Consider the following 24936-nt stretch of genomic DNA (forward strand, 5'->3'; position numbering starts at 1 on the left):
CTCCACTGGTATGCGTCCATATTGAGTGACCCTTCATGGCATGACTCATAGCTTCATTGAGTTACACAAGCCCCTTCCCCGTAACAAAGTTGTAATCCATGAAGGGGAGAAATAATTTACAATCATATAAAATGGGAAAGAGGAAAAAGAAGCTTTTGGATCACTGAATGAGCAAGACAGTAAAAGCCACTGGCTTTCAATCAAGTTCTTACATATAACAGAGAGAGAGAGAGAGAGAGAGAGATGAGAAAAGAGAGAAAAAATTCATCAATTGAATCAGTTCTGTTTGTTCTCTTAAAATTAAAAGGGGGTAAATTAGCTGATTACTAAGGTTTCTTTCATTTTTAATAATTAATAATTCTGTAAGAAGGTTTGAATAAGAGAAATAGAATTATACACCAGATGAGTAGAACTTGATTTATAATCATTGTATATCAGGTTGCAAAAAAAAAGTAATAGCTATGGAAGAGAAAGTCCATTCAGTAATAAATTAGCTTTTTAATTTGTTTGAAGGCAGCAAATCTTTGTGCTCAGAGACTAAAGAGACATAAAATCAAATCAGCCACACTTGGGAAAAAAGACATAAAATTTCAGAAAGAAATTATGCCCAAACAATGTCTATACAATGAAGAAAACCACTTTAGTGATCTACATTCCCAGTTATTGATTTGTATATTACATGGGGCTTCTGAGTAACACTTACTGGGCTTACAATATTGCATGGAAGGCAGTGTGATTGGCCACAAATGTCATCCTAAATCAATCATATCATACTCCCGGAAAGCATTCTGATCATTCCCATAATTCTCATATTGGAAGATAGTCTTACAAAATAAAAATGGACTAATGATAAATAAATAATATTTAGAAGGCTCTGAAAGTCAAACATTTTCTCAGGTTAACAACAGTAGAGGTTCTCTAAACTGCTTTCCATTACAAACTTGTGATAATTTAGGCCAATTTCCCAAATTCTAGATGAAGAGCTGGATGCAAACCAGGATGTTTGATACAGATAGTTGACCTTTGACAACTAGAAATGAAAATAACTTGCTGTACTCTAGATATTCAAAATCAGCCATAACCATGATGTTCTCCCTTACTTGATTGTCTTGTCTCCTGATTTAAGTCTTCTGAATCTTCTGAACCAAATGTCCACTGCACCTAGCAGCCTCTATTTCTGGTTCTGCAAGTTCTCCCTGAGGCCAAACCTTGAGTGCCTTATAGAAGGATACAAATTAACACCTGGCTTACTTTGTTTTTAAATATTTGTTTATTTATTTGGCTGTGCTGGGTCTAAGTTGCAGCATGAGGGATTTTTAGCCGTGGCATGCAGGATCTTTAAGTTGCAATATATGGGATCTAGTTCCCTGACCAGGGATTGAAGCCAGGTCCCATGCACTGGGAGGGCAGAGTCTTAGCCACTGGACTACCAGGGAAGTCTCTGCCTGGTTTACATTAGATGCTGTAAAATGTGCAGTTGTCTAATGTCCAGGGGTTGCCTTTCATGATCCGTTAATTGAGCTGATGATGTCTTAGTTCTCATGCTGCAGAGCAGGGCCAGAGAAAGTACTGTTATATCAATAGTTGAAGTCAGCTCTCTCCACTCTGTGTAGTTTTAATGATTTGGCTACTTTTGTAGTTATATTTAGGAAGTCCAACATGTATCAAGGAAACCACTTAAAAGGCCGTGGGAAGGATTATTGAAATACAGCTTGTTTGTTATCTTCCCATTAGTGAAGTCCATAAAGCTGAAAAGAAGGATTCTGAGATAAGAGGACCCTTTGCTTGGAATTCTATAAAAGGAAACCAACCAACCTGCCTGTTCCTTTGCTAATACAGAAGAGAAACTTGAAAAAATTACCTAGCGTCCGGTAATGCTGAGCTGGCAAACATACAGAAACAGCAAATTACTATCATCTTTGCCATCACATAAGAGATGTTCCAGGTGCTTTTTTTTTTTTTAATGCTCCACTGCTCTTTGCAAGGTGCACACTTTTAAGTATAATACAGATGCTGATGAATGAACACAGTATTTCTTTGTCCTTCTCCAAGACAGGGTAATTGTGCATCATACATGGCAATCAGGGGTCATTTTTAATATTTAAATGACATCTGAGTTGGAGATTAAAATTTATAAAGAGCAGTGAGATCCCAGGAAAAATGATGGGAAGCCACTTCTACTTTCAAATGCAATAAAACAGATGGGCCTCCCAGTCCAGACTTAAGCATTAAAATGTTTAAGATCTCTTATAATGCTAGAAGCCTACAGAGGGAAATTCTCTCTCTCTCTCTTTCTCTCTCTCTCTCTCTCTCTCTCTCTCTCTCTCTCTCTCTCTCTCTCTCTCACACACACACACACACACACACACACACACACACACATTTTGCATTGCAAACTTACGGGTCATAAAGTTAATTCCAGAGGGCAATATCAGATTTTGTTTTTAAAAGCCTAGAGTGTTACCTTAGGACCCAGCACCTTGACTGAGCAATTAGATAATGATGGGGAAACACCATAACAATACTAACTGGAGGGAAATAATGATCCCGACCATGATAATCATTACCTTGAAGTATCCTCAAACATTTTGCAGAGATGATCTAATTATTCCCTTGCACGTCCCTCCTGGGAATGGTGTTATTATTTCCATCTTGAAGACAAATATAATATCCACTCTTGATTTATAAGTGTCATTTCTTATGAGAAGCTTCATTATTTGTTTTCTTTTCATCTCCATAATATGAGACTTAGACACCCGAAATTAACTTCGTAGAGTTAGAGGCAGAATGATCTGTGTTTCTATGAATGATTGATTAAAATCTAGTGTTTTCTAAACTGTTTTAATCATGCATGCATGATGTGAGCATAATAAGTCGCTTCCTTCATGCCCGACTCTTTGCAACACTATGGACTGTGGCCTGCCAAGTTCCTCTCTCCATGGAACTCTCCAGGCAAGAATACTGGGATGGATTGCCATGCCCTTCACCAAGGGGTCTTCCCGACCCAGGAATCGAACCTGTATCTCTTATGTCTTCTGCATTGGCAGGCGGGTTCTTGACCATTCATACCACCTGGGAATCATATCCCCTATAAAATCATAAAATCTTTACAAATATAGAAATTTTGAAGAATCAGATACGAAAATATAATTAAAAGGTCTAGTGCTTTTTCTGAGCTTTCCTAGGGTACATGCAGCACCACCCCACCCACCCCCACCCCACCCCCACCCTGGAACTTTAGATTGAGAAATAGGGAGAAGAGGAGGTACAGAAAGAATTAACATGGTCCTCTTTTTCGTGCCTCCACCACCCCCCTCCAAATAAGACCTGACGACTGCAACTCTCGCAGTGAGTTTCACCTGAAACTCAAGTGGAGGGTAAGAGGGAAATGGGAAGAAAGGTGAAATGAAGTGGAACTGAAAGTCAAACCCATTTCACTTGCCTTCACTAATCAAGGTTATTTTACAACTTGCAAGTCCTTCAAATAGCTTAAACAATAGATGCTTGCCTGAGATGTTTTAGGCTGTGTCTAGTTGGAACTGAGCTGATTAAGACTGGATAGGACCACTGACCCTCCAATTGGGCATGCATGAGTGCCCACTCAGTGACCTTTTGAACATTACGCCTGTGCGGAATCAAGATTACTGCATCTTTGTCCAATCACCTTTCCCCGTGCTCCCCATGTTCCAGACTACCTTCTTCTTTATTCGTCATCCCGTAAATACCCAAACCCTCTGCTTTCAAAAGGCAGATTTGAGATTTGTCCTCCTGGCTCCTCACTTGGCTGTCTTGGGAATAAACCTTCCCTTTACTGCAAACCTCAGCCTCTCAGTGGCTTGGCTTGCTATTTTTAGGGCAAAATGAACCTGGTTCAGTAACAATAGGAAAAAAAAGAAGAAATGATAAGGAAACAAGAAAGGAGTAGGTAATCAAAACACTGAGTGGCTTGTTCCTACCTGTCAGTGCTATGATACAGGATGCTTCCAAAGGGGCTGTATAGTTTGCTAGGACTGCCATAACAAAACACCCTAGACTGTAGCTTACACAACAGAAATGTGTTTTCTCAGTTCTGGAGGATGAAGGTCCAAGGTCATGGTTTTGATAGGTTCAGCTTCTCCCGAAGCTTCTTTCCTTGACTTGGGAGAAGGAAGGGCTTCCTTCTTGCTGTGTCCTCACATGGTTGTTCCTCTATGAGGATGTGCCCTTGCTGTCTCCCTGTGTATCCCAGTTCCCCCTTACAAGGACACCAGTCAGACTGGTTAAGGGGTCACCCTAACAGCCTATCTCTTTAAGCCCCTCTGTCCAAATACAGTCATATTCTTGGGTACTGGGAGCCAGGCTGAGTCTGGAGAAGACACAGTTCAGCCCATAACATGTGCTTTTACTTAAAAACATCTTTGGCTTTCAAGCAAGGGAGATATTAAAAATGCAATAATAACCATACAGCATAAGCACTGTTCAGATGGTTGTTAAAAGATAAACTGAGGCACATTAAAAGCTTTTAAGACTTTATTTGACCAAACATGGATTCACAAGAAGCAAGAAGAAAGAAGATTGTCCGATTGGCTCTAGCTTAAGCAGTTGCCTTACTTGTGAAAGTTGGCTATTTGAGATTGGTGACTCCTCAATTTCATTTTCTCCAATACTAGTGTAGGTATAGGAATTGCCTCTGGCTGAGGTTTTGGCTTGCTTACATCAATTCCTAACTAAGGCATTAGAGTCACCCTAGTGTAATGGCCAAATGGCCTCCTTGGTCACTTACTTTAACATGGTCATCCACACTTTCTCCCTCTAGTGAGTCTCACTTTTTTCCATCTGTTGCCGAGTCAAGTCCTAGTTAGTCTCCAGAGTTGATTCCATCCGTGTTTTGGGGGCTTCTTCCTGAGAGCTTACTCCAGACCTTCCGAAGCCTCAGACATGGCTACTTTCTCTGTGGATGCCCAAAGTGTGTCTGTGTCTGCATAATAATTTCTGACCTTGTGCTTACTAAAGAGTGACCCAATGCCTCTTTTCTCATCCTGTAAGATGACAGATGACAAAACCAGACACGCCTCGTGTTTTGTGAGAGCCACTTTTCTTTCAAAGCTCCTCTGCTTTGAGCTGCCTCAGACGGCCTCTCCACAGAGAGTCTCGTGAAGGGCACACACATTGGCCCCATGCTGGCAATCTCAGATCTTGCAGTCAGCCGGGAAGTGTGCCCGCCCCACCTGCTGCCAGCTGCGTTAGTTGGAAGGACAGTGGATCCCTGATGACAAGATTTTGGGAGGTGGTGGTGGTAAAACAAAGTCTCAAGGAGTTCTTTCCAAAGTGGCCACAAAACACAGAAATATTTATTCGCCCCTACTTCAGGAAGAGTTGATATTCAAGAAGAGTTGAAAATATGTGGATGGGGATTATATCCCTGTGTTGTTGCTATTCATTTGCTAAGTCACGTCTGACTCCTTGTGACCTCATGGACTGCAGCACAGTAGGCTCTTCTGTCCTCCACTGTCTCCTGGAGTTTGCCCAAACTCATGTCCATTGAGTTGGTGATGCTACCGCGATGTCACAATATCACATTGTAAATGAAGTCTCTGTCTTAAAGCACTATTATTGATTTCCTGACTTCTTTAAAGAGTAACCCTGAATTTCTTGGTAGTATTATTTGATATTTGATTATAATGTGTTGATAGTATCATGTGACATAATTGGCAAAATTGGTATGGGTGTATCCATTATGTAATTAAGTGCTTAAATTGAGTCAGTAGGAATCCAAACACACATTCATTTAACTTAGCCAGCTTATTGCATATGCTGGAGATGAGATCAAACACTAAAGACACAAAAATGAATGCATTCCTGCCCTTGACAAGTTCACAGTCACAATGGAGGAGCACACAGGTACAATCTAGAGACTGGTTCTCAAACTGAGCATGTGTGGGAATCACCTGGATGACTTGTTCAGACACCTCCCCCTTCACCCCCTCCCCCCTAGTTTTTGATTCAGTGGGGCCAGGAATTTGCATTTCTAAAAAAAATTATTGATGCTGCTGCCACTGTTCTGGGACCACACTTTGACAACCAGTGATCCAGTGTTACCAGTGTTGGGGGGCTATGGAAGCTTTGAGAAGTTCCCAGAATGACTAGAGGGAGAGAGGGTGGGGGTTAGGGAGAGTTTCACAGAGATAGTGATGTTTTAAAGAATAAAGGGCGGGGGGGCGGGGGGGGGGGTGTTAGGATATGCCAAGCACTGCTGCTGCTGCTGCTGCTTCTGCTGCTGCTTCAGTCATGTCTGACTCTGCAACCCCACAGATGGCAGCCCACCACACTCCTCTGTCCCTGGGATTCTCCAGGCAAGAATACCGGAATGGGTAGCCATTTCCTCTCCAATGCATGCATGCATTTAAAGAAGCTTCAGTCATGTCCGACTGTGTGCAACCCTATGGACAGCAGCCCACCAGGCTCCTCTGTCCACAGGATTCTCTAGGCAAGAATACTGGAGTGGGTTGCCATTTCCTTCTCTCATGCCAAGCACATTTGGTTCTAAAGGATAAAACTAGGAGAAAGTACATTACATACAGTTTTTGGTTTTTTTTTTTAATGTGAATAATTCCATTTGGCCGGGATGAAGTTTGAGTTTGAAGTAGTTGCAGGAGATGAAGCTGGAAAAACATGCAGAGCTCAGAGGGCTCTATTAGAACATGGTCCTATATGAGATCATGTAGCCATGAATCCCCAAAGCCAGACTCCAAGCTGTAAAGAAAGATTCCTGGTAGAAGAATCATCAGTTATCTTTCATTAAAAGAGACTTCTTTCCAAACATGGACATGACTTTCCTGGTTTTGGGGAGAAATCCTGTTCATTTCTATGGAATGACAATTCTCACTGGAGGTGACATGAGAGTAGAAAGTGTGTATTGTTTGCATATCGCTGGAACTGGTTGGGGCCTAAGTTTTTCCTGTTGTTCCCTGAAGTATGTCCGTACCTTAATAATTATTTGGTTGATTATGATTGGCTATTGGAAAACCCAAAGCTTCACCCACCTCTCAGGCAAGGGCTAAAAAGCCTGGGAAGGAGAAAGTGGGAGAGAAGGAAAGCTGAGAGCACAGGTGTTGATGAAATATCCTCCATCCCTTTCTCTCTAGGGGAAGATGACGATGACGACGAATGTGGGGAGGAGAAGCTGCCTTCCTGTTTTGACTACGTGATGCACTTTCTGACTGTGTTCTGGAAGGTCCTCTTCGCCTTTGTCCCCCCGACAGAGTACTGGAACGGCTGGGCATGTTTCATCGTCTCCATTCTCATGATTGGCATACTGACGGCTTTCATTGGAGACCTCGCTTCCCACTTCGGCTGCACCATCGGCCTGAAGGATTCCGTGACTGCGGTGGTGTTTGTCGCGCTTGGAACCTCAGTGCCAGGTAGGGAATACATGCCTATGTGGTTGCCTCAGAAATGGAAGCCCTTTCACCTTCTTGACCTTTTTGTTCCTGCGGTTTCAAGGGCTATGCTAACAAACCCAGCCGATGAAAGACAAAAGCCCAAAGCTATGCATGATGTCACTGCCAGCACATTGTCATGGCATTTCTCAAGGTTAGAAAGCTGGTCAGTGTCATCATGCTGACAGTGTACCATTCCCAGAGGGCCTGCCTGCCTGCCCAGAGAGAGCAGACTGATTTGATGGCTAGATTGATAGGTCAGCTTCCTATTACAATTAGAACTTTGAAAAACACAGCTGCAGAATCATCTTTAAGAAGAAAATTTCTGTCTTCTATGTATTTAGTCAAGTTTGGATGAAGCACTCACTGTATTTTTGGGTGGTTTTGTCACTAAGTCACTTCTGACTCTTACGAACACATGGACTGTAGGCTGCTAGGCCTCTTTGTCCATGGGATTCTCCAGGCAAGAACACTGGAGTAGGTTGCCATTTCCTTCTCCAGGGGATCATCCCAACCCAGGAACCAAACCCAGGTCTCCCACGTTGCAGGCAAATTCTTTACCGACTGAGCTATGAAGATAAACATTTAAGACCTGATACGATGTTCTCTTGACCCAAATATTAATGGGAGTAAATAAAAAATTCACATTAACCAGAACAAGGAAGAAGTCATCCTGACCAAAGTGAGCAGACCAAGTGGACATCCCTTTATGCATTCCTATAAGCTGAATTTTTCTTCCAACCTACAAGCTATAGCTCATTATGTATACTCACTCTTCTGAGTAAGATAGCCTTCTCCTCAACATTACTTTGAGAGCAGTAATTTTCAAACTTTGTTGGGCATCAAAATTACCTCAGAACTTGTTTAAAAAATGCAAGTGCCTGAGAGCCATGGAATTGAAAGGTCTAAAGAAGGGCCCAAAATGTGTGTTAAGCTCCCAGGTGATTCACAGGTGTATATCAACACATCAGAGTTTATTATAACTCAGGTTCTGGACCCACTCTCCAGCACTGGTTGACATCTTGACAGAGTTACAGCCTCAGCTGAGAGTAACAAGACTTGTGTCTCTATCGACAGAAAGTCAGTGACAAGAGTTGCAGTGGACTTGGGAAAAGGCAGGACTTGCGGGGAAATGTAGCTATTCCCTTCCCACCTTCCACATTTTCCAGAGCCTTGATAAAAATGCTGTGACTTCTACTAACACTTGACATAGTTGGCAACCTGACTTTTGGTTTTTGAGACTGAAAACAAGCACAGTTGAACCATGATTTCTTGATTGAGATCATTAGTTGTTCTTCTTGGGTATTTATTATCTCTGTGACTAGATAGACTACTTCTCTGAGCCTCTGTTTCTTCATTTATGAACTAGGGACAACCATACTTAACTTGCAGAATGAGGGTAAGGATTGGGAAAATGCTTGTAAATTATACAGCTAGTAAAGCATCTGGGACATAGAAGGAATTCCATAAAAAAGCAGCTTTTGTGACTATGGTGTTGAATGGCTAAATATGGTCTGATGAGTATGAATCCAGACCCTTCAGCCTTGAGAAACAAGGGATGGATGAAGTGTCTAGATTTACACTGGTCAGCCACAGCGCTTGGTGTTACACAACTGATTGGCTGTTTGAAAGTCTTGATCATGCGGGGCTCAGCATGGTTTGGGGGTCCAGCTGAGTTCATGAAGGAGCCAAGCGATTATGAGTGCTCTTCCTCCCACCTTAGTGAGCAGGGCTGTGTAAATTCTTCCTGTTGATTGCTGATCCTCAGAAGAGAGTAGATTCCCCCCTTAAAACCAGCTGTATTCCAACAGATCTGTATTTGGTCTTTAATTTTTTCTAAAAATGACCAGAAATGTAGCAAGCAAGAGAAAAAACTAAAAATATTCTTCAGTTGCTTTGTTTAGAGAACATGTACACAACCACAGGGCCTAAGCATTATGGTCAGCCCTAGCTCTGTCTCAGGTTACTATAGGAAAATGTCAGGGGATCTTCTTTCCTTAAGGCTTAAGTCACTATACAAAACGGTGCCCAAGTCAGTGCACACTCTTGATCGTGGGTTTAACCCTTGAGGAGAATATGTGCAAATTATGGTAATGAAGGCAAAATTAGATATCATGACAGTTATTCAAAATTAGCCTGAATTTCTGATAAGTCAGCAATAGGGCCTACCAAATGCATCTCTTACTTTAAAAGGGATTGAAAAAAAAATGCTTTTCCTACATGAAATCCTTGGGTCTGAAAATGTTTTGGGGTGTTTTTCTTTTTTTCTTCATTCATATCAGTATCTCAAAGCTGGCTCCTTTTGCTATATATCAGTCTCCCAGCATGGCTCTGTATCTCGTATTTGAATGAACCCTTTTGAACATTATCGAAGCTGTATGATTAAAATTTCTTGTGTGACATGGAATGTGGATTACAGTAAACCCTAGTGCTTGAAGTTATTTGTACTGCCACTTAAAAACCAGTGCAGAACCCAAGTAGGGGTGTCAAGAGGTGAAAAAGCCTGTGGGATTATACAGCAGAGTCATTAGTTGTCAAAATGGTTTCCCTGCATTACCATAAATTCTTCCCATTGGGAAGCAGATTTCTTTGTTCTGTTAGTGGGAGAATTCCTGTAACTTGCTGTAATATTAACTGTGCAGTGTACTCCCCAAAAGATATATTCACAGGTAATCTCAAGTGATCATATCTACATAAACAGACATTCCCTCCCCCCCACCTCAGAAAACTGCAAATTGTTCATTCAGCATCTTGTTCAATATTTCTGACTTCATCCTTCAATCCTGATGATTCGGAGCAGTGCTTCATTATATCTCTTGACTTCTTAAAGGGGAAAAAATGCTATTCTTCGCAAATGACAAAGCCCAGTTACTATGGTCGGAAGAATAAAGAAAACTGATTCTTTTCACTTACAGCCTACCATTCGTTAGTCCTAGAGCCCAGCTCTTTCTCTAGGCTGATATCTTACCAGTTTTCCTAGGGTAGAAAGGCTCCTGGCTAGTGTTTGATAAACTGCTGCCTCCTCTGATGTGAGGCTGAGATTCTTAGATTGTGATGGCATTTGAGCATTGAAAAGCTTTCCTGCTAGTCCTCCCGACTCAGGGTGGAATTAAATATCTATGTATTTCATTAATGGTATGTTCTTACCATATTCAAAATCTTGGGAAAAAAGAGCTTATGGCTTTGCATATGAGACAGAGCTTCTTCATACCAACTGGTAGTGAGATTTTATTATTAACCTACCAGCAGAGAAGGACTCCTGACAGCCCTCAGGTGTTCCTGTATAAACATAAAGACCCATACCTGATCATAGAGAAAGAGTCTTTTCTCCTGACTCACCCTTCCACAGAGCTGCCTTTCTGGAGAAGAAGGGGGCTTCCAAAACAGTGTGTTCCCACCTCCTCATGTTGGAGTGAACCAGAGACTGGTCTCCAGCCCTCTTCTTGGTCCATGGTCACTCCCTGGGCCATTGTCCCAGTCTCCAAGTCTTAATTACCAGTGACACACCAGTGAGTACCAAGTGTACATCCCCAACTTCAACTTATCCCTGAGTTCTGGATTCGAATACCAACTGCTTTCCTGTATCCATACTGGATGTGAAATTCACAGCTGAAAAGCACCATATACCAAGTAGAACTGTTGCTTTCTACTGCCCAGGTGCTTTATCTTTCACCCAAACCTGTTCTTTCTAGATCTTGCCTTTCCCTGAGAAATAGTATCATCTGCCCAGGTGTTCCTGACTCCTTTGTCCTCATCCCCAGTGAATTTATTCATAACTCCTGCAAATCTTTCCTCTACCATCTATATTGATCAGATCCACTTAACTGTCTCTCCCATAGTCATGCTAGTCTAGGCAACTGTTTTTCCTCACTCTAACCCCCAGAGTAGCCTCCTGTCTCCATGCTTCTCCTAGAGATGACTTTAAGATGTAAATCAGATCGCATTTCTCCTTAAAATCTCAGTCTTTCTCTTTCACTTAGGATAAACTTCAAAAGCATCACTCTGGCTTACAAAGACCAAATGATTTGGTCCCTGCCTGTCTCTCCTGTTTACCTCCTTGCCCACTGTTTTTCAGCCTTCCCTGGTGGCTCAGTTGGTAAAGAATCCACCTGCAATACAGGAGACCCAGGTTAGTTCCCTGGATGGGGAAGGTACCCTGGAGAAGGAAATGGCAACCCACTCCAGTACTCTTGCCTGGAAAATCCCATGGACAGAGGAGCCTCGTAGGCTATAGTCCATGGGGTTGCAAAGAGTTGCACACGACTGAGCATGGTCTTTTTACTGTCTTTCATGCGCCAAGTACATTCCTTTCTCATGGTTTCACTAGCTGTCTAAAATGCTCTTCCCCTTCATTTGCACAAGACTGGCTGTCTTCAGTTATATCTCATCCTAAATGTCACATCTTCAAAGAGACCTTCCCTGACCATACCATATGAAGTAGTCACCCAGTTTTCCTGTGTTATATCACCCTCTTTGATATTGAGTGTTTATAACTTTCTGGATTTTTTTAGTCTGCTTTTGAATATTATCTTTGGCCTACTTTCCCCACTGAAATGTTTCATAGGAGCAGAAACCTTGCTTTTTTTCTCTATTACATCCCTGGCTCCTAGAATGATTCCTAGTTAGCATATAAATAATGCAATTAGGTGTGTGTATATGTTTGTATATGTGTGCTGTATATATAAATTAATGTACTATCATTTACACATGAGTATGAATTGGTCTGTTGGATAGCTTTCTTCATAACACCTTGCAGAGACAGCTAAGAATTAGAGTCAAGGGAGATGAATAGCTGTTTCTGTAGTGTAGCTTATTTTTGAAGAACAGGATATATCTGAGTAGGTTATTGTAATAAGAAGGGGCTAAGGTAAATTTCAAAGCACTAAGCGTATCAGAATGGAAACAATGTTTTCTCATTCATAGTTGTGACTATGGTGGAAACTGTGAGGAGCAAGATATTATCTCTTCATTCTTTTCTCTCCTATAATCTCTGCTTCCAAGACCCAGAACTCAGGCCAGAACGTTAGAAACTTTAGGTATATAAAGTGCCTAAACGTGCAGTTTGCAGTGGATTGGCATAATTTCATAACCATGTTATATCACATTGCTTCTCTGGAAATACAGGTTTGAAATACAAAAGGTTAATGGGTAAGAAGGAACATTTGGAACCTAGCCTTTTTTGTACTCAGAACCATCTTTAATTGGCAATCTTTTAGCACACAGTCATTTTACTTGAATAAGACTTGGGTATATTAAGACAAGCTTATACATCAGATTCCAAATATGAACTTTTTTCTTTCATCTCTAGCTCCTTTTGAATCAAACCAAATAGAAGTAAGTATTCTTCTTTAATTACAGAGAAAACTCTGAGATGTTGATGGGTTGCGAATAGTTTGACCTGAGTCCTGTCTTGGTCTTTCTTCATATATCTTGATTGGGCTTGTGCCCAAAGCTTGCCTACTGCTCACTTCATCTTCTCTTTACTGACTGTTTACTTTTTGGACCAGAACAGTTTAAAAATTGGGCATTCTAGGCTATTCCTGCGCCACTGGCATTGTCTGACTTCTGTTTCCTTCCAGTATTATGATTATCCTTTGAGTTCTGTCAAGTAAGAATTATTTTACCCTAGAGATTTTAAGGCATGAAGGAGAAGGAAATAGACAATTTTAGAGGTTTTGCCTATTTTCTACATGGAATCTTTTTTTAAAATAATCTTTATATCAGATCATCTGTCATTTTCAAGTTACCACTTCCAGACTTTTAAATACCATAGGATGTACATGATATGAAACTAGCTGTATTAGCCATTCACTTTGCTCTCTGATTGCAGTGTTAGTGAGTATGAACCACGGGGGTATAGAAACAAGAGCTTTTTTTAAAAAAAATTTTATTGGAGTATAGTTCCTTTACAGTGTTTTGTTAGCTTCTGCTGTGTAGTAAAGTGAATCAGTTATACACATACATATTCACTCTTTTTTTGACTTCTAGACGTCTATATTTTTTTAATTGAAGGAAAATTGCTTTACAATGCTGTGTTGGTTTCTGAATCAGTCATAATTATATATATACACATATCCCTTCCCTCCTGAACTTCCCCCCTCCCCCCTCCTCCCCCTCCTAGGTTATCACAAAGCAGGGTTCAGCTCCCTGCATCCTACAGCAAATTCCCGCGGGTTATCTGTTTTGCATATGGTAATGTATATGTTTAATGTATAATACTCCTCTCTCAGTTTGCCCCACCCTCTCTCTCCACAGCTATGTCAACAAATCTGTTCTCTACGTCTTCGTCTCTATTGCTGCACTACAAAGTTCATCAGTACCATTTTTCTAGATTCCATATATATGTGTTAATATATAATATTAATGTTTCTCTTTCTTACTTCACTCTGAATAACAGGCTCTTAAATTCATCCACCTCCCTACAGCTGACTCAAATTTGTTCCTCTGTGTGGCTGAATAATATTCCATTGTATATGTGTACCATATCTATATCCACTCATCTGTCAGTGGACACATTGACTCTTTTTAAAATCTCCTCCCCATTTAGGTGACCACAGAGCATTGAATAGAGTTCCTTGTGCTGTATACAGTAGGTTCTCATTATCTGTTTTTTACATAGTAGTGTATATACATCAACCCTAATCTCCCAATTCATCCCCCACCTTGGTAGCCATAAATTTGTTCTCTACATCTGTGACTCTGTTTCTGCTTTGCAAATAAGTTCATCTGTACAGTTTTTCTAGATTCAACATATAATTAATACTAAATGATATTTGTTTTTCTCTTTCTGACTGACTTCACTCTGAATGACAGTTTCTAAGTCCATCCTCATCCCTGCAAATGGCACTATTTTTTTTTTTTATGGCCAAGTAAGATTCCATTGTGTATATGTACCACACCGTCTTTATTTCTCTGATAAACATTTAAGTTGCTTCCATGTCCTAGCTATTGTAAATAGTGCTGCAGGGAACACTGAGGTGCATGCATCCTTTCAAATTCTGGTTTTTTGATTCAGTTTTGTTTTTTGATATTGAGCTGCATGAGTTGTTTGTATATTTTGGAAATTAGTTCCTTGTCACTTGCTTCATTTACAAATATTTTCTACCATCCTGAGGGTTGCCTTTTCATTTTGTTCATGGCTTCCTTTGCTGTGAAAACAAAAGGGCTTTTAAAAAAAACCAAAACATTTTATTTTGTATTGAGGTATAGATGATTAACAAACAGTGTTGTGATGGTTTCAGGTGAATAGCGAAGGGACTCAGCCGTACATAAACATGTATCCATTCTCCCCCAAACTCCCCTCCCATCCAGGCTGCCACATAACGTTGAGCAGTGTTCATGTGCTATACATGCTATACAATAAGTCCTTGTTGGTTATTCATTTTAAATGTAGCAGTGTGTACACACTCATACCAAACTTCCTGACTATCCTTTCCTCCCATCTTTCCTCCCAGGCAACCACAAGTTCATTCTCAAAGTCTCAAAGTCTGTTTCTATTTTGAAAGTAAGTTCATTTAAATCATTTCTTTTTAGATTCCACATATTAGGGATGCCATATGATATTTCTCCTTCTCTGTCTGACTTACTTCATTAAATATGACACTCTCAAGGTCCATCCATGTTGCTGTTAATGACATTATTTCATTCTTTTTAGTAACTGGGTAATATTCCATTGTATATATGTACCATATCTTCTTTATCCATTCCTCTGTCAATGGACATTTTGGTTGATTCTATGCCTTGTAATATGCCTTGGCTATTATAAACAACACTGCAATGAATATTGGGGTGCATGTATCTTTTCAGATCATGTTTTTGCCCAGATATATGCCCAAGAGTGGGACTGCAGGGTCACATTGTAGGTCTATTTTTACTTTTTTAAGGAATCTCCATACTGTTCTCCATAGTGGCTGTACCAATTTACATTACTACCAACAGTGTAGGAAAGCTCCATTCTCTCCACACCCTCTCAAGCATTTATTTGTGGATAGTTTTTGGACAGCCATTCTGGCTGGTGTGAGTGACATCTCATTGTAGTTTTGATTTCCATTTCTCTAATAATGAGTGATGCTGAACATCTTTTCATGTGCCTATTGGCTATCTGCCTGTCTTCTTTGGAGAAATGTCTATTTAAGTCTTCTGCCCACTTTTTGAGTGGGTTGTTTGTTTTGATGCTATTAAGTTTCATGAGCTGTTATGTAAATTCTGGAGACTAATCTCTTATCAGTCACATCATTTGTAAATATTTTCTCCCAGTCTGTGGGTTGTCTTTTTGTTTATTGTTTCTTTTGCTATGTAAAAGCTTTTGAGTTTAAGTAGGTCCCATTGTTTATTTTTCTTATTTCCATTACTAGCCAGTGAATCAAAAGAGAACTTGCTATGATTTATGTCAGAGAGTGTTCTGCCTGTATTTGCCTCTAAGAGTTTTATAGTATCTAGCCTTACATTTAGATCTTTAATTCATTTTGAGTTTATTTTTGTGTACAGAGTTAGGAAGCATTCTAATTTCATTCTTTTATAATACATGTGGCTGTCGAGTTTTCCCAGCACCATTCATTGAAAAGATTGTCTTGTCTCTGTTGTATATTCTTGCCTCCTTTGTCACAGATTAGGGGGTCATAGGTGTATGGGTTTATCTCTGGACGTTCTATCCTGTTTCATTGATTTATATTTCTGTTTTTGTGCCAGTACCATACTATTTTGATAACTGTAGCTTTGTAGTATAGTCTGAAGTCAGGGAGCCTGATTCCTTCAGCTCCGATTTTTCCCTCAAGATTTCTTTGGCTCTTTGGGGTCTTCCATACATATTTTGTTCTAACTCTGTGAAAAATACCATTGGTAATTTGATAGGAATTGCATTAAATCTGTAGATTGCCTTGTGCAATAGAATAATTTTCACAATATTGATTCTTTCAATCCAGTGACAAGGTTTATGTTTCCATCTGTTTGAGTCATCTTTGTCTTCTTTCATCACTTGCTTAGTTTTCCAAGTACACTTCTTTTACTTCCTTAGGTAGGTTTATTCCTAGGTATGTTATGCTTTTTGACACATGGAATATGGGATTGTCTCCTTAATTTCTCTTTTGATCTTTCATTGCTAGTGTTCAGGAATGCAAAATGTTTCCATGCTTTATTTTGTTTCTTGCAATTTAATCAGATTTGTTGATGAGCTCTAGTAGTTTTCTTATGGCATCATTATAATTTTTTATGTACAGTATCATGTCATCTGCAAACAGTGACTGTTTTACTTCTTTTCCAGTTTGGATTCCTTTTATTTCTTATCTGATTGCTGTGGCTAGGACTTTCAAAACTATGTTGAATTATAGCAGCAAGAGTGGACATCCTTGTCTTGTTCCTGATCTTAGAGGAAATACTTTTAATTTTTCACCATTGAGAATGATTCTTGCTCTGGGTTTATCTTATATGGCTTTTATTATATTAAGGTAGGTTCCCTCTGTGTCCACTTTCTGGAGAGATTTTATCATAAACGAGTGTTGAATTTTGTCAAAAGCTTTTCATGTCTCTATTGAGATGATCATATGGTTTTTAATCTTTAATTTGTTAATATGGTGTATCACATTGATTGATTGGCATATATTGAAAAATCTTTGCATCCCTGGGATAAATCCCACTCAGTCATGGTGTATGATCCTTTTAACATTGTTGGATTCTGTTTGTAGTATTTTGTTAAGGATTTTTGCATCTATGTTCATCAGTGATATGGGCCTGTAGTTTTCTTTTTTGTGTGATCTCTTTGTCTGCTCTTGGTATCGGGTTGATAGTAACCTCATAGAATGGCCCTGGGAATGTTCCTTCCTCTGAAATTTGTTAGAAAAGTTTGAAAAGGTTGGTTATTAGTTCTTTTATAAATGTTTGATAAAATTCAGCTGTGAAAAGAGCTGGTCCTGCACTTTGTTTTAGATGATTCGATTGTTAGATGAGAAAACTAAGACTTATAGAAAAATGGTTTGGCCACATTTGGGTCAAGTTTATATCAATGGTAAATTATGGAATCCATATTATCTCATAATACTTAAATCTGGTATTTAACCACTTTATCATCCCACCTGGGATTTAGTTGCAAAGTAAGCGTGGCAGATATTCTTTCCCATATAGTTTATAATTCAGGGGATATTACACTTTTGCCTTCATTTTAGTATTTTCCATTTTTAAAATATGCAACAGTGGATTATATTCAAGCTCCTAGAGATCTGATACTACATTATTCTCTGGCATCAAACACCTCATAGAGTCCATGCTTCAAAAAACTTCAGAAAGTAGTAAAGACCTAATCCTCTATTCATAGATTCTTAACATTTCCTACATGTAAATTTGAAAACATTAGATGACTGGAAACTCTTAAGCATGTTCAGTTCTGACTCAGCTGGTGAAAAATAGCATGCCAAGATAATCTTCATCAGCACAGCCACGTGCTGCTAATTTAAGTGACCACAAGGGAGGTTGGGTCGTTCTGACTCTAGCTACAAGCTGCCTGTGATACGAGGTTGCCCAGGCACTGGGGTCAGTGGAGCCCAGGAAGGACATATTGGGGACACTCTCTCAGCAGTCAGGTTCTGTGAAGACCTACTGGAAACTTTGGAAACCAACTTTCAATGTTTAGCAGCAGTAGGAGCCCTGGGAGCAGAATTTCTAGAGGTTACTGTCCAAACACCTATCCATGCACACACTCATTCTGTCCCAACCTAAGCAAAGATAGGGGGTCAGAAGGCAACACAATAGCATAGTACCCCACCCAAAAGAAAACTCTTTCTCAGGGGAAATAGTACCCAGTCATTCTGAATTCCCCAGTCATCTGAGCTACCTTGGAGACAGCAGGAATCAGACTGCTTCAGTCTCTTCCTCTTTGTTCTACTTCAAACAGATTTTGTGTTCTTATTGCTGGGCTCACAGATTAATTGGTTAATAGTCTCAGTCCCAGAAAAGTTATGCAAAATCTTCTCTCAGTACCATCTTAGTGAACATGCACCAACAGAGTATAAAAGAACATGAACTTTAGGTTCAGGTAGCCCTGAGTTCAAACCCACCTACCCCTGCTTACTAGAAGCATATTACTTAATTTCTCTCAGCCTTAGTTTCTTAAGCTGCATAAATGGGGACATGAAAATCTACATCAGAGTTGAGGACTACATGAGAACACCTTTATAGTGCAGGATATTACGTATAGTTGACCTGATAAGAAAGTTAGATCTCTTTCCCCTTCTACTTCAATGTACTGGTAAATGGGTTTAGGCTTCCCACAGTATTTTTAGCTCTGCTATATTCCAGCTGTTGAAAAAAATAGAAAGCCAAGAAAACTCTTAGCTTATGTTCATTACTATCCTTTGTTAAGAATTCTGATGATGTGGACATCCCCAAATGTATTCCTGCTCCTGCAGTGTCACTGACTCTCTCTGAGCTTTACCCTCCAAGCACTGGCATTTCAACTCGGCGCAAGTAGGAGAGACAGTGCCACAGCTCCAGTGTGTGTACATATTAAATTGGATGGTTACCATTTCACATCAGCTTACATGGGAATGAAAACAGAGTTACTTTACTCTGAGCCAAGATTTCCCAATGGCTATGGTGACAGTTCTCCCAAGAGGACCCTAAAGGGCAGGTATATTTTGTTTTCAAATGCTCTAATATGCAGTCAGTTTCTTGGCCACCAGCAAAGGTCAGGACTGTTGACAATGGGCCCTCTGATCTGTAGTCAGGCCAAGAGGCAAAGATACCCAGGGACGCGGCCAGGGGAGTGGCCCTGGTCAGCCCTAGTCACTCAAATGTCTTTCCATGGAACCTTATCTGAACCTCACACCAGTGGGAAGCTGCCTGGGGGTAAAACACTCTGTACTTTCCAGAGAACTTTCCCACGAATGAGTGATATCATTAGAATTGAAGGGAGCCTACGAAAGCAAAACTTTACAAGGACAGAGCAAGACGGAGGAAGGCCAGACACCAGATTTCACAAGATTTGCTCCATAAATGCCATAAGCACTGTCTATTATCCTAAATAAAAATAAACTGTATGCAACAGGCCCAAAAGCGTTTTGTAAAAGCCAGTCTGGGAAAGACCCATTTCAAAATTTTATTTCCATCCTTTATCCCTTTTGCTCAAAAGAAAAGCTTGTATTCAATCCTCTTAGTTTTTTCATTGGCCGTTACAGTCCTTCTATTTTTCTCAAATGGTAGCACTGCATGGGCACCTGGCCTTGTACACCAGGCTAGGGAGAGACCAGGATGATAAAAAGGATGTCCATCTAGCAGGAGGTGGTCCAGAGAGTAGGGGGTCTCGGCGTGTCAGGCTTCACCTGCAGCTTGGCAGTCTTAGGATCAGGGTCCCAACCTCACATGAGCCGCCTTCACTGAGTTCCACAATGGTCACAGTGTAAGAGAAAGGGACTTAAGAATATTTCATCCTACTCTTAACTGGGCCTTTGTATAAACTCTAGGTCAGCCAAATAAGAACACCTGGCAGGAATACCATACTATTGAGGGGCATATGTGTGTGTGTGTGTGTTTGGGTGTGTATGTGTGTGCATGTGTGTGTATGTGTGCGCGTGTGTGTGTATGTGTATCTGTGTGTATGTGTGTATGTCTATATGTGTGTGTGTTTGTGTCTGTGTATGTGTATATGTGTGTGTATGTGTGCGTGTGTGTGTATGTGTGCGTGTGTGTATGTGTGTGTGTTTGTGTGTATGTGTGTGAGCATGTGTGTGCATGTGCATGCACATGTGTGTATCTGTGTGCACGTGTGTGCATGCATGCATGCATGCGTGTGTGCATGTGTGTGTTTGGGTGTGTATGTGCGTGTATGTGTATGTGTGTGCATGTGTGTATGTGTGCGTGCATATGTGCATGTGTGTGTGCGTCTGTGTGTATGTGTATATGTGTGTATGTGTGTGTGTGCATGTGTGTGTATCTGTGTGTACGTGTGTATTTGTGTGTGTGCATGTGTGTGCATGTGTGTGTGCGCATGTGTATGAGTGTGTGTGCATGTGTGTGCGCGCGCGTGTGTGTGCACGCATGCATGTGTGTGTGTTTGTGTGTGCCCATGTGTGTGCGCGTGTGTGAGCATGTGTTTGTGTGTATTTGTGTGTGCGTGTGTGTGTGCGTGTGTTCTGTGTCTGAAGACTTGGTGTTGTGGGTATGCGCTGCAGACAAATGTAAACTTTCTTTTTTCTCTCTCAAGTTGCATTCCAAAGAGAGTGAGCATCCAGTGCAGGGAAAGCATATTAGGCAGATTCGCTCCATGGGGGTTAGCGGAAGTGGGGGTCTCTACTGAATGACCATAAACAATGTACAGGTGATGACTCTCATTTCTCCCTTCGCACATTTGAAAATAAGATAATGCTGATTCATGTCAATGTATGACAAAAACCACCACAATATTGTAAAGTAATTAGCCTCCAACTAATAAAAATAAATGAAAAAAAAAATAAGATAATGAAAATGACAGTTTTCAAGGGCCACTCTTTCTTTTTTCCTTTCAAATTTAGGCCCCAGACTGAATTTTTAAGCCACTTTATTGAGGTGTTATTCACATACCATAAAATTGGTATGTGAAGTATACAATTCAGTGATTTTTTTTCCTGTAAATTTACTGTTGTGCAACCATTACCCTGATCCAGTTTTAGAATGTTTCATTACCACAGTAAGATCCCTCATGCCCATATACAGGTAATCTCCATTTCCACCTTCAGCCCCAAATAACTGCTAACATACATTCTGACTGCACAGATTTGTCTTTTCTCAATATTTAACAAGGACCAGTTTTAACATAAAAATGTCATGGATTCTCTATATGATAGTAATTATACTTGTTATACATAATGTTAGGGATACACCATGGAGTCTATAGGATTTATGAGTTTTGTTTTATTCATTACACAATCTCTACAGACATGTACAGTCTATGCATGTGAGATGTTTTTGGTCTTCATTGCTTTGTGCATATATGAATTTGTGTGCCTTTTAAAACAACTCATAACCCTTCTGCCAACAGTAACCCTGACCTATATGTTAGGGATTTCTGGGAGAAAATTTCACACAGTGGTACTCAGAATTAGCACCATGAACCTTGAGATTGTTGTTGTTCAGTCGCTAAGTTGTGTCCAACTCTTTACAACCCCATAGGCTGCAGCATGCCAGGTTTCCCTGTCCTTCACTATCTCCTGGAGTTTGCTTAAACTCATGTTCATTGAGTCAGTGATGCCATGCAACATCCCATCTTCTGTCGCCCTATTCTCTTCCAGCCCTCAATCTTTCCCATCATCAGGGTCCTTTCTAATGAGTCAGCTCTTCACATCAGGTGGCCAAAGTGTTGGAGCTTCAGCATCAGTCCTTGCAATGAATACTCAGGGTTGATTTCCTTTAGGATTGACTGGTTTGATCTCCTTGCAATCCAAGGGACTCTCCTGATGCTTCTCCAGCACTGCAGTTCAAAAGGATCAATTCTTCAGCACTCAGCCTTCTTTATGATCTAACTCTCACATCTGTGCATGACTACTGAAAAAACCGTAGTTTTGACTATGCTGATCTTTGTTGGCAAAGTGATGTCTCTGATTTTTAATATATTGACCAGTTTTGTCATAGCTTTTCTTCCAAGAAGCATGTGTCTTTTAATTTCATGATTGCTGACATCATATGCAGTGATTTTGAAGCCCAAGAAAATAAATTCTGCCATTGTTTCTATTTTTCTCCATTTATTGCCATGGAGTGATGGGACTGGATGTTATGATCTTAGTTTTTTGAATGTTGAGTTTTAAGCCAGCTTTTTCACTCTCCTCTTTTATCAAGAGGCTTTTTGGTTCCTCTTCGCTTTCTGTCACTTAGGGTGGTATCATCTGCATATCTGAGGTTGTTGATGTTTCTCCCAGAAATCTTGATTCCAGCTTGTGAGTCATTCAGTCCAGCATTTCACATGATGCACTCTGCATATAAGTTAAATAAGCAGAGTAAAATATACTGTCTTGACATACTCCTTTCCAAATTTTAAACTAGTCCATTGTTCATGTCCGGTTCTAACTGTTGCTTCTTGACCTGCATACAGGTCTCTCAGGTGGTCTAGTATCCCCATTGCTTTAAGAATTTTTCACAGTTTGTTGTGATCCACACAGTTAAAGTTTAGCATAGTCAATGAAGCAGAAGTAAATGTTTTTCTGGAATTCTTTTTGCTTTATCTATGATCCAGCAGATGTTGGCAATTTTATAACTGGTTCCTCTGCCTTTTCTAAATCTAGCTTGTACATCTGGAATTTCTTAGTTCATGTACTGTTGAAGCCTAGCTAGAAGGATTCTGAGCATTACCTTGCTAGCATGTGAAATTAGTATAGTTGTACAATAGTTTGAACATTCTTAGGCATTGCCCTTCTTTGCACTTCATTTAATAATAAAAACTTAAAAAGTCCTTCAGTTAGTTGATCATAACACAGTACTGAGGAGGCAAACTTCAGCTCTTATTCTCATCCATGGTCCCAGTATGTCACCTTGTAGGCCCCTAGAATCAATTCAAATCCATGGAAACCATTAGGAACAGAGACCAAGGTCTGTAGAACAGAGGCATGTGCCAGGACCTCCCTGCCCAAAGAATGACATGTTTTTATTAAAATGTTGTTAAATTTTATTTTATTAAAATGTTGTTACTGAATTGAACTTTACTGTGTGTTATAAAAAAGCATCATTTAATTGCCATGTCATGGGTACTGCATGAGCAGCAAAATGAATTTAAGACCCACTGGTATTTTTAGAAAAGGCAGATGAAATGCTAACTCAATTTACAAGGCAGATCTTTCATGTGACTATAGAAGAATTTTAGTATCTGTTGGGAATAGTGCATATTCTGGCTATGAAATCATGGTGCTCGGCATTTATGCACGATGCCAGCTGGAACACCATCGAGGCTCCTTAGCACACAGACCTCACATCCTGCCTCTTCCCAGGAAGGAAACATAAGCTATGTATGACTGTTTATACTCTGCTTTATTCCAGAAAAGGATTTAAATCTATACAACACTTTATATGGTTCAGCCACATTTTCTGACACATCATCCAGAAATGCTGATCTCATTGGTGACCATATTTGATAACCTTTGTTTAACTCGGTACCTATAAATCCAGTGTTTTGTGCACAGGGAGAAAAGAGCTTATTTTGGTTCAGTTATTTACAAGCAAGAAATTATGTGGTATTTTCTGCCCCCCTCTCCCCTCCTCTGCCCTCTGAAGCGCAGGGGGCTCTTTGGCATGGTCCTCCATAAATTTCAAGCTATTATTAGGTTATCCCTGTTTAAGAAAAAACATGTGAGTTGAGATAACAAGCAGGGCTTGCTGTCTTTCCAAACTAAAAGGATCCCCACTGGGGTCCACAAATGGGCCCAGCAGAGGACTAATTATACCTTTTCATTCCTGAGTTACAGTTGCAAAAGAAAAGTCACTGTAAATGTGCACAAAGATTGTGAAAATGCCATTCTCTGAAGGACTCTAGGCATGGTGATGCTTCAGAGGGTTGAAATATGGCAAACCAGAGCCCCTAAACTAACCCGCTGTGGTTTGCCCGCCCCTTTGGTGGTGTCGTATGCAGGGGACGGCGGGTATGTGTATACCCTGCTTTTGCTCCAGGCTTACCAGAAATAGCATTTGGGCTTTTTTATCTTTTTGTATCTTGTCCATAATTTTCCTTAACAGTACATGCATATAATGATTTTTGGCCCCTGATAGTTTCTTTGTATCTTGTTACTTGAGGAGATGTTTGTCTAGGTGCAAGCACAGCCACAAAGGTCTCAGGTCCCAGCCTGTGTTATTATGACTGGAAGTGAAGTGAAAGTCGGTCGGTCGTGTCCTACTCTTTGCGACCCCATGGACTATACAGACCATGGAATTCTCCAGGCCAGAATACTTGGAGTGGGTGGCCATTCCCTTATCCAGGGGATCTTCCCAACCCAGGGATCGAACCGAGGTCTCTCACATTGCAGGCAGATTCTTTACCGGCTGAGCCACAAGGGAAGCCTTGAATAGTCAAGGGAATACTTGAATATTATGACTGGAATATTCAATAAATGATCCACACCAAGGTATCAATGATTAATGACTTCATGAGGGCAGAGCATTGCATTGAACACAAAACCGTAATACATTTGGATAGCTTCATTGTTCAGAAGGTACATTTGTGTAATTATCTCTTTGATATCCCAGCAGCCTTGGGAGTTGGGCAGTCTTGTTATGTGAGGTTCAGAGCATGGGGTAAAATGTCACAAGAACAGGATTTGATCAAGGATCCTAGGAACAAGACTGCAGCATGAAGACCTGGGCATGGGCATCACAGAATGTGAGTTCTAAGCCCGCCTTCTGCATTCACAGCTCATGTGCCCTAGAGAACTTCAGTTTCCTCCCCTGAAAAAAATAGTAGAGCTGATGGTACTCCTCCCAGCCACTTCCCACCTCTGAATTGTTGGGAAGAACAAGTAGTGTAACATCTGTGACAGTGCTTTAAAAATTGTAAGATGTTGTACAACTAAGAGCTATT

At 40.4% G+C, this 24936-nt stretch overlaps 1 protein-coding gene across 7 annotated transcripts in view; it reads left to right on the top strand.

Annotated features, from left to right (window-relative positions):
- SLC8A1 (solute carrier family 8 member A1) overlaps positions 1-24936 on the top strand; it is a 442272-nt gene that overhangs the window by 390288 nt on the left and 27048 nt on the right. For all 7 annotated transcript variants that reach the window (XM_061155536.1, XM_061155533.1, XM_061155539.1 and 4 more), the window contains exon 7: positions 7125-7400. In XM_061155536.1, coding sequence (XP_061011519.1) covers positions 7125-7400 — 276 coding nt within the window. The remainder of the gene's footprint in view (positions 1-7124; positions 7401-24936) is intronic.

Source organism: Dama dama, chromosome 11 (genome assembly GCF_033118175.1).
Source record: "Dama dama isolate Ldn47 chromosome 11, ASM3311817v1, whole genome shotgun sequence".
Taxonomy (NCBI): Eukaryota; Metazoa; Chordata; class Mammalia; order Artiodactyla; family Cervidae; genus Dama; species Dama dama.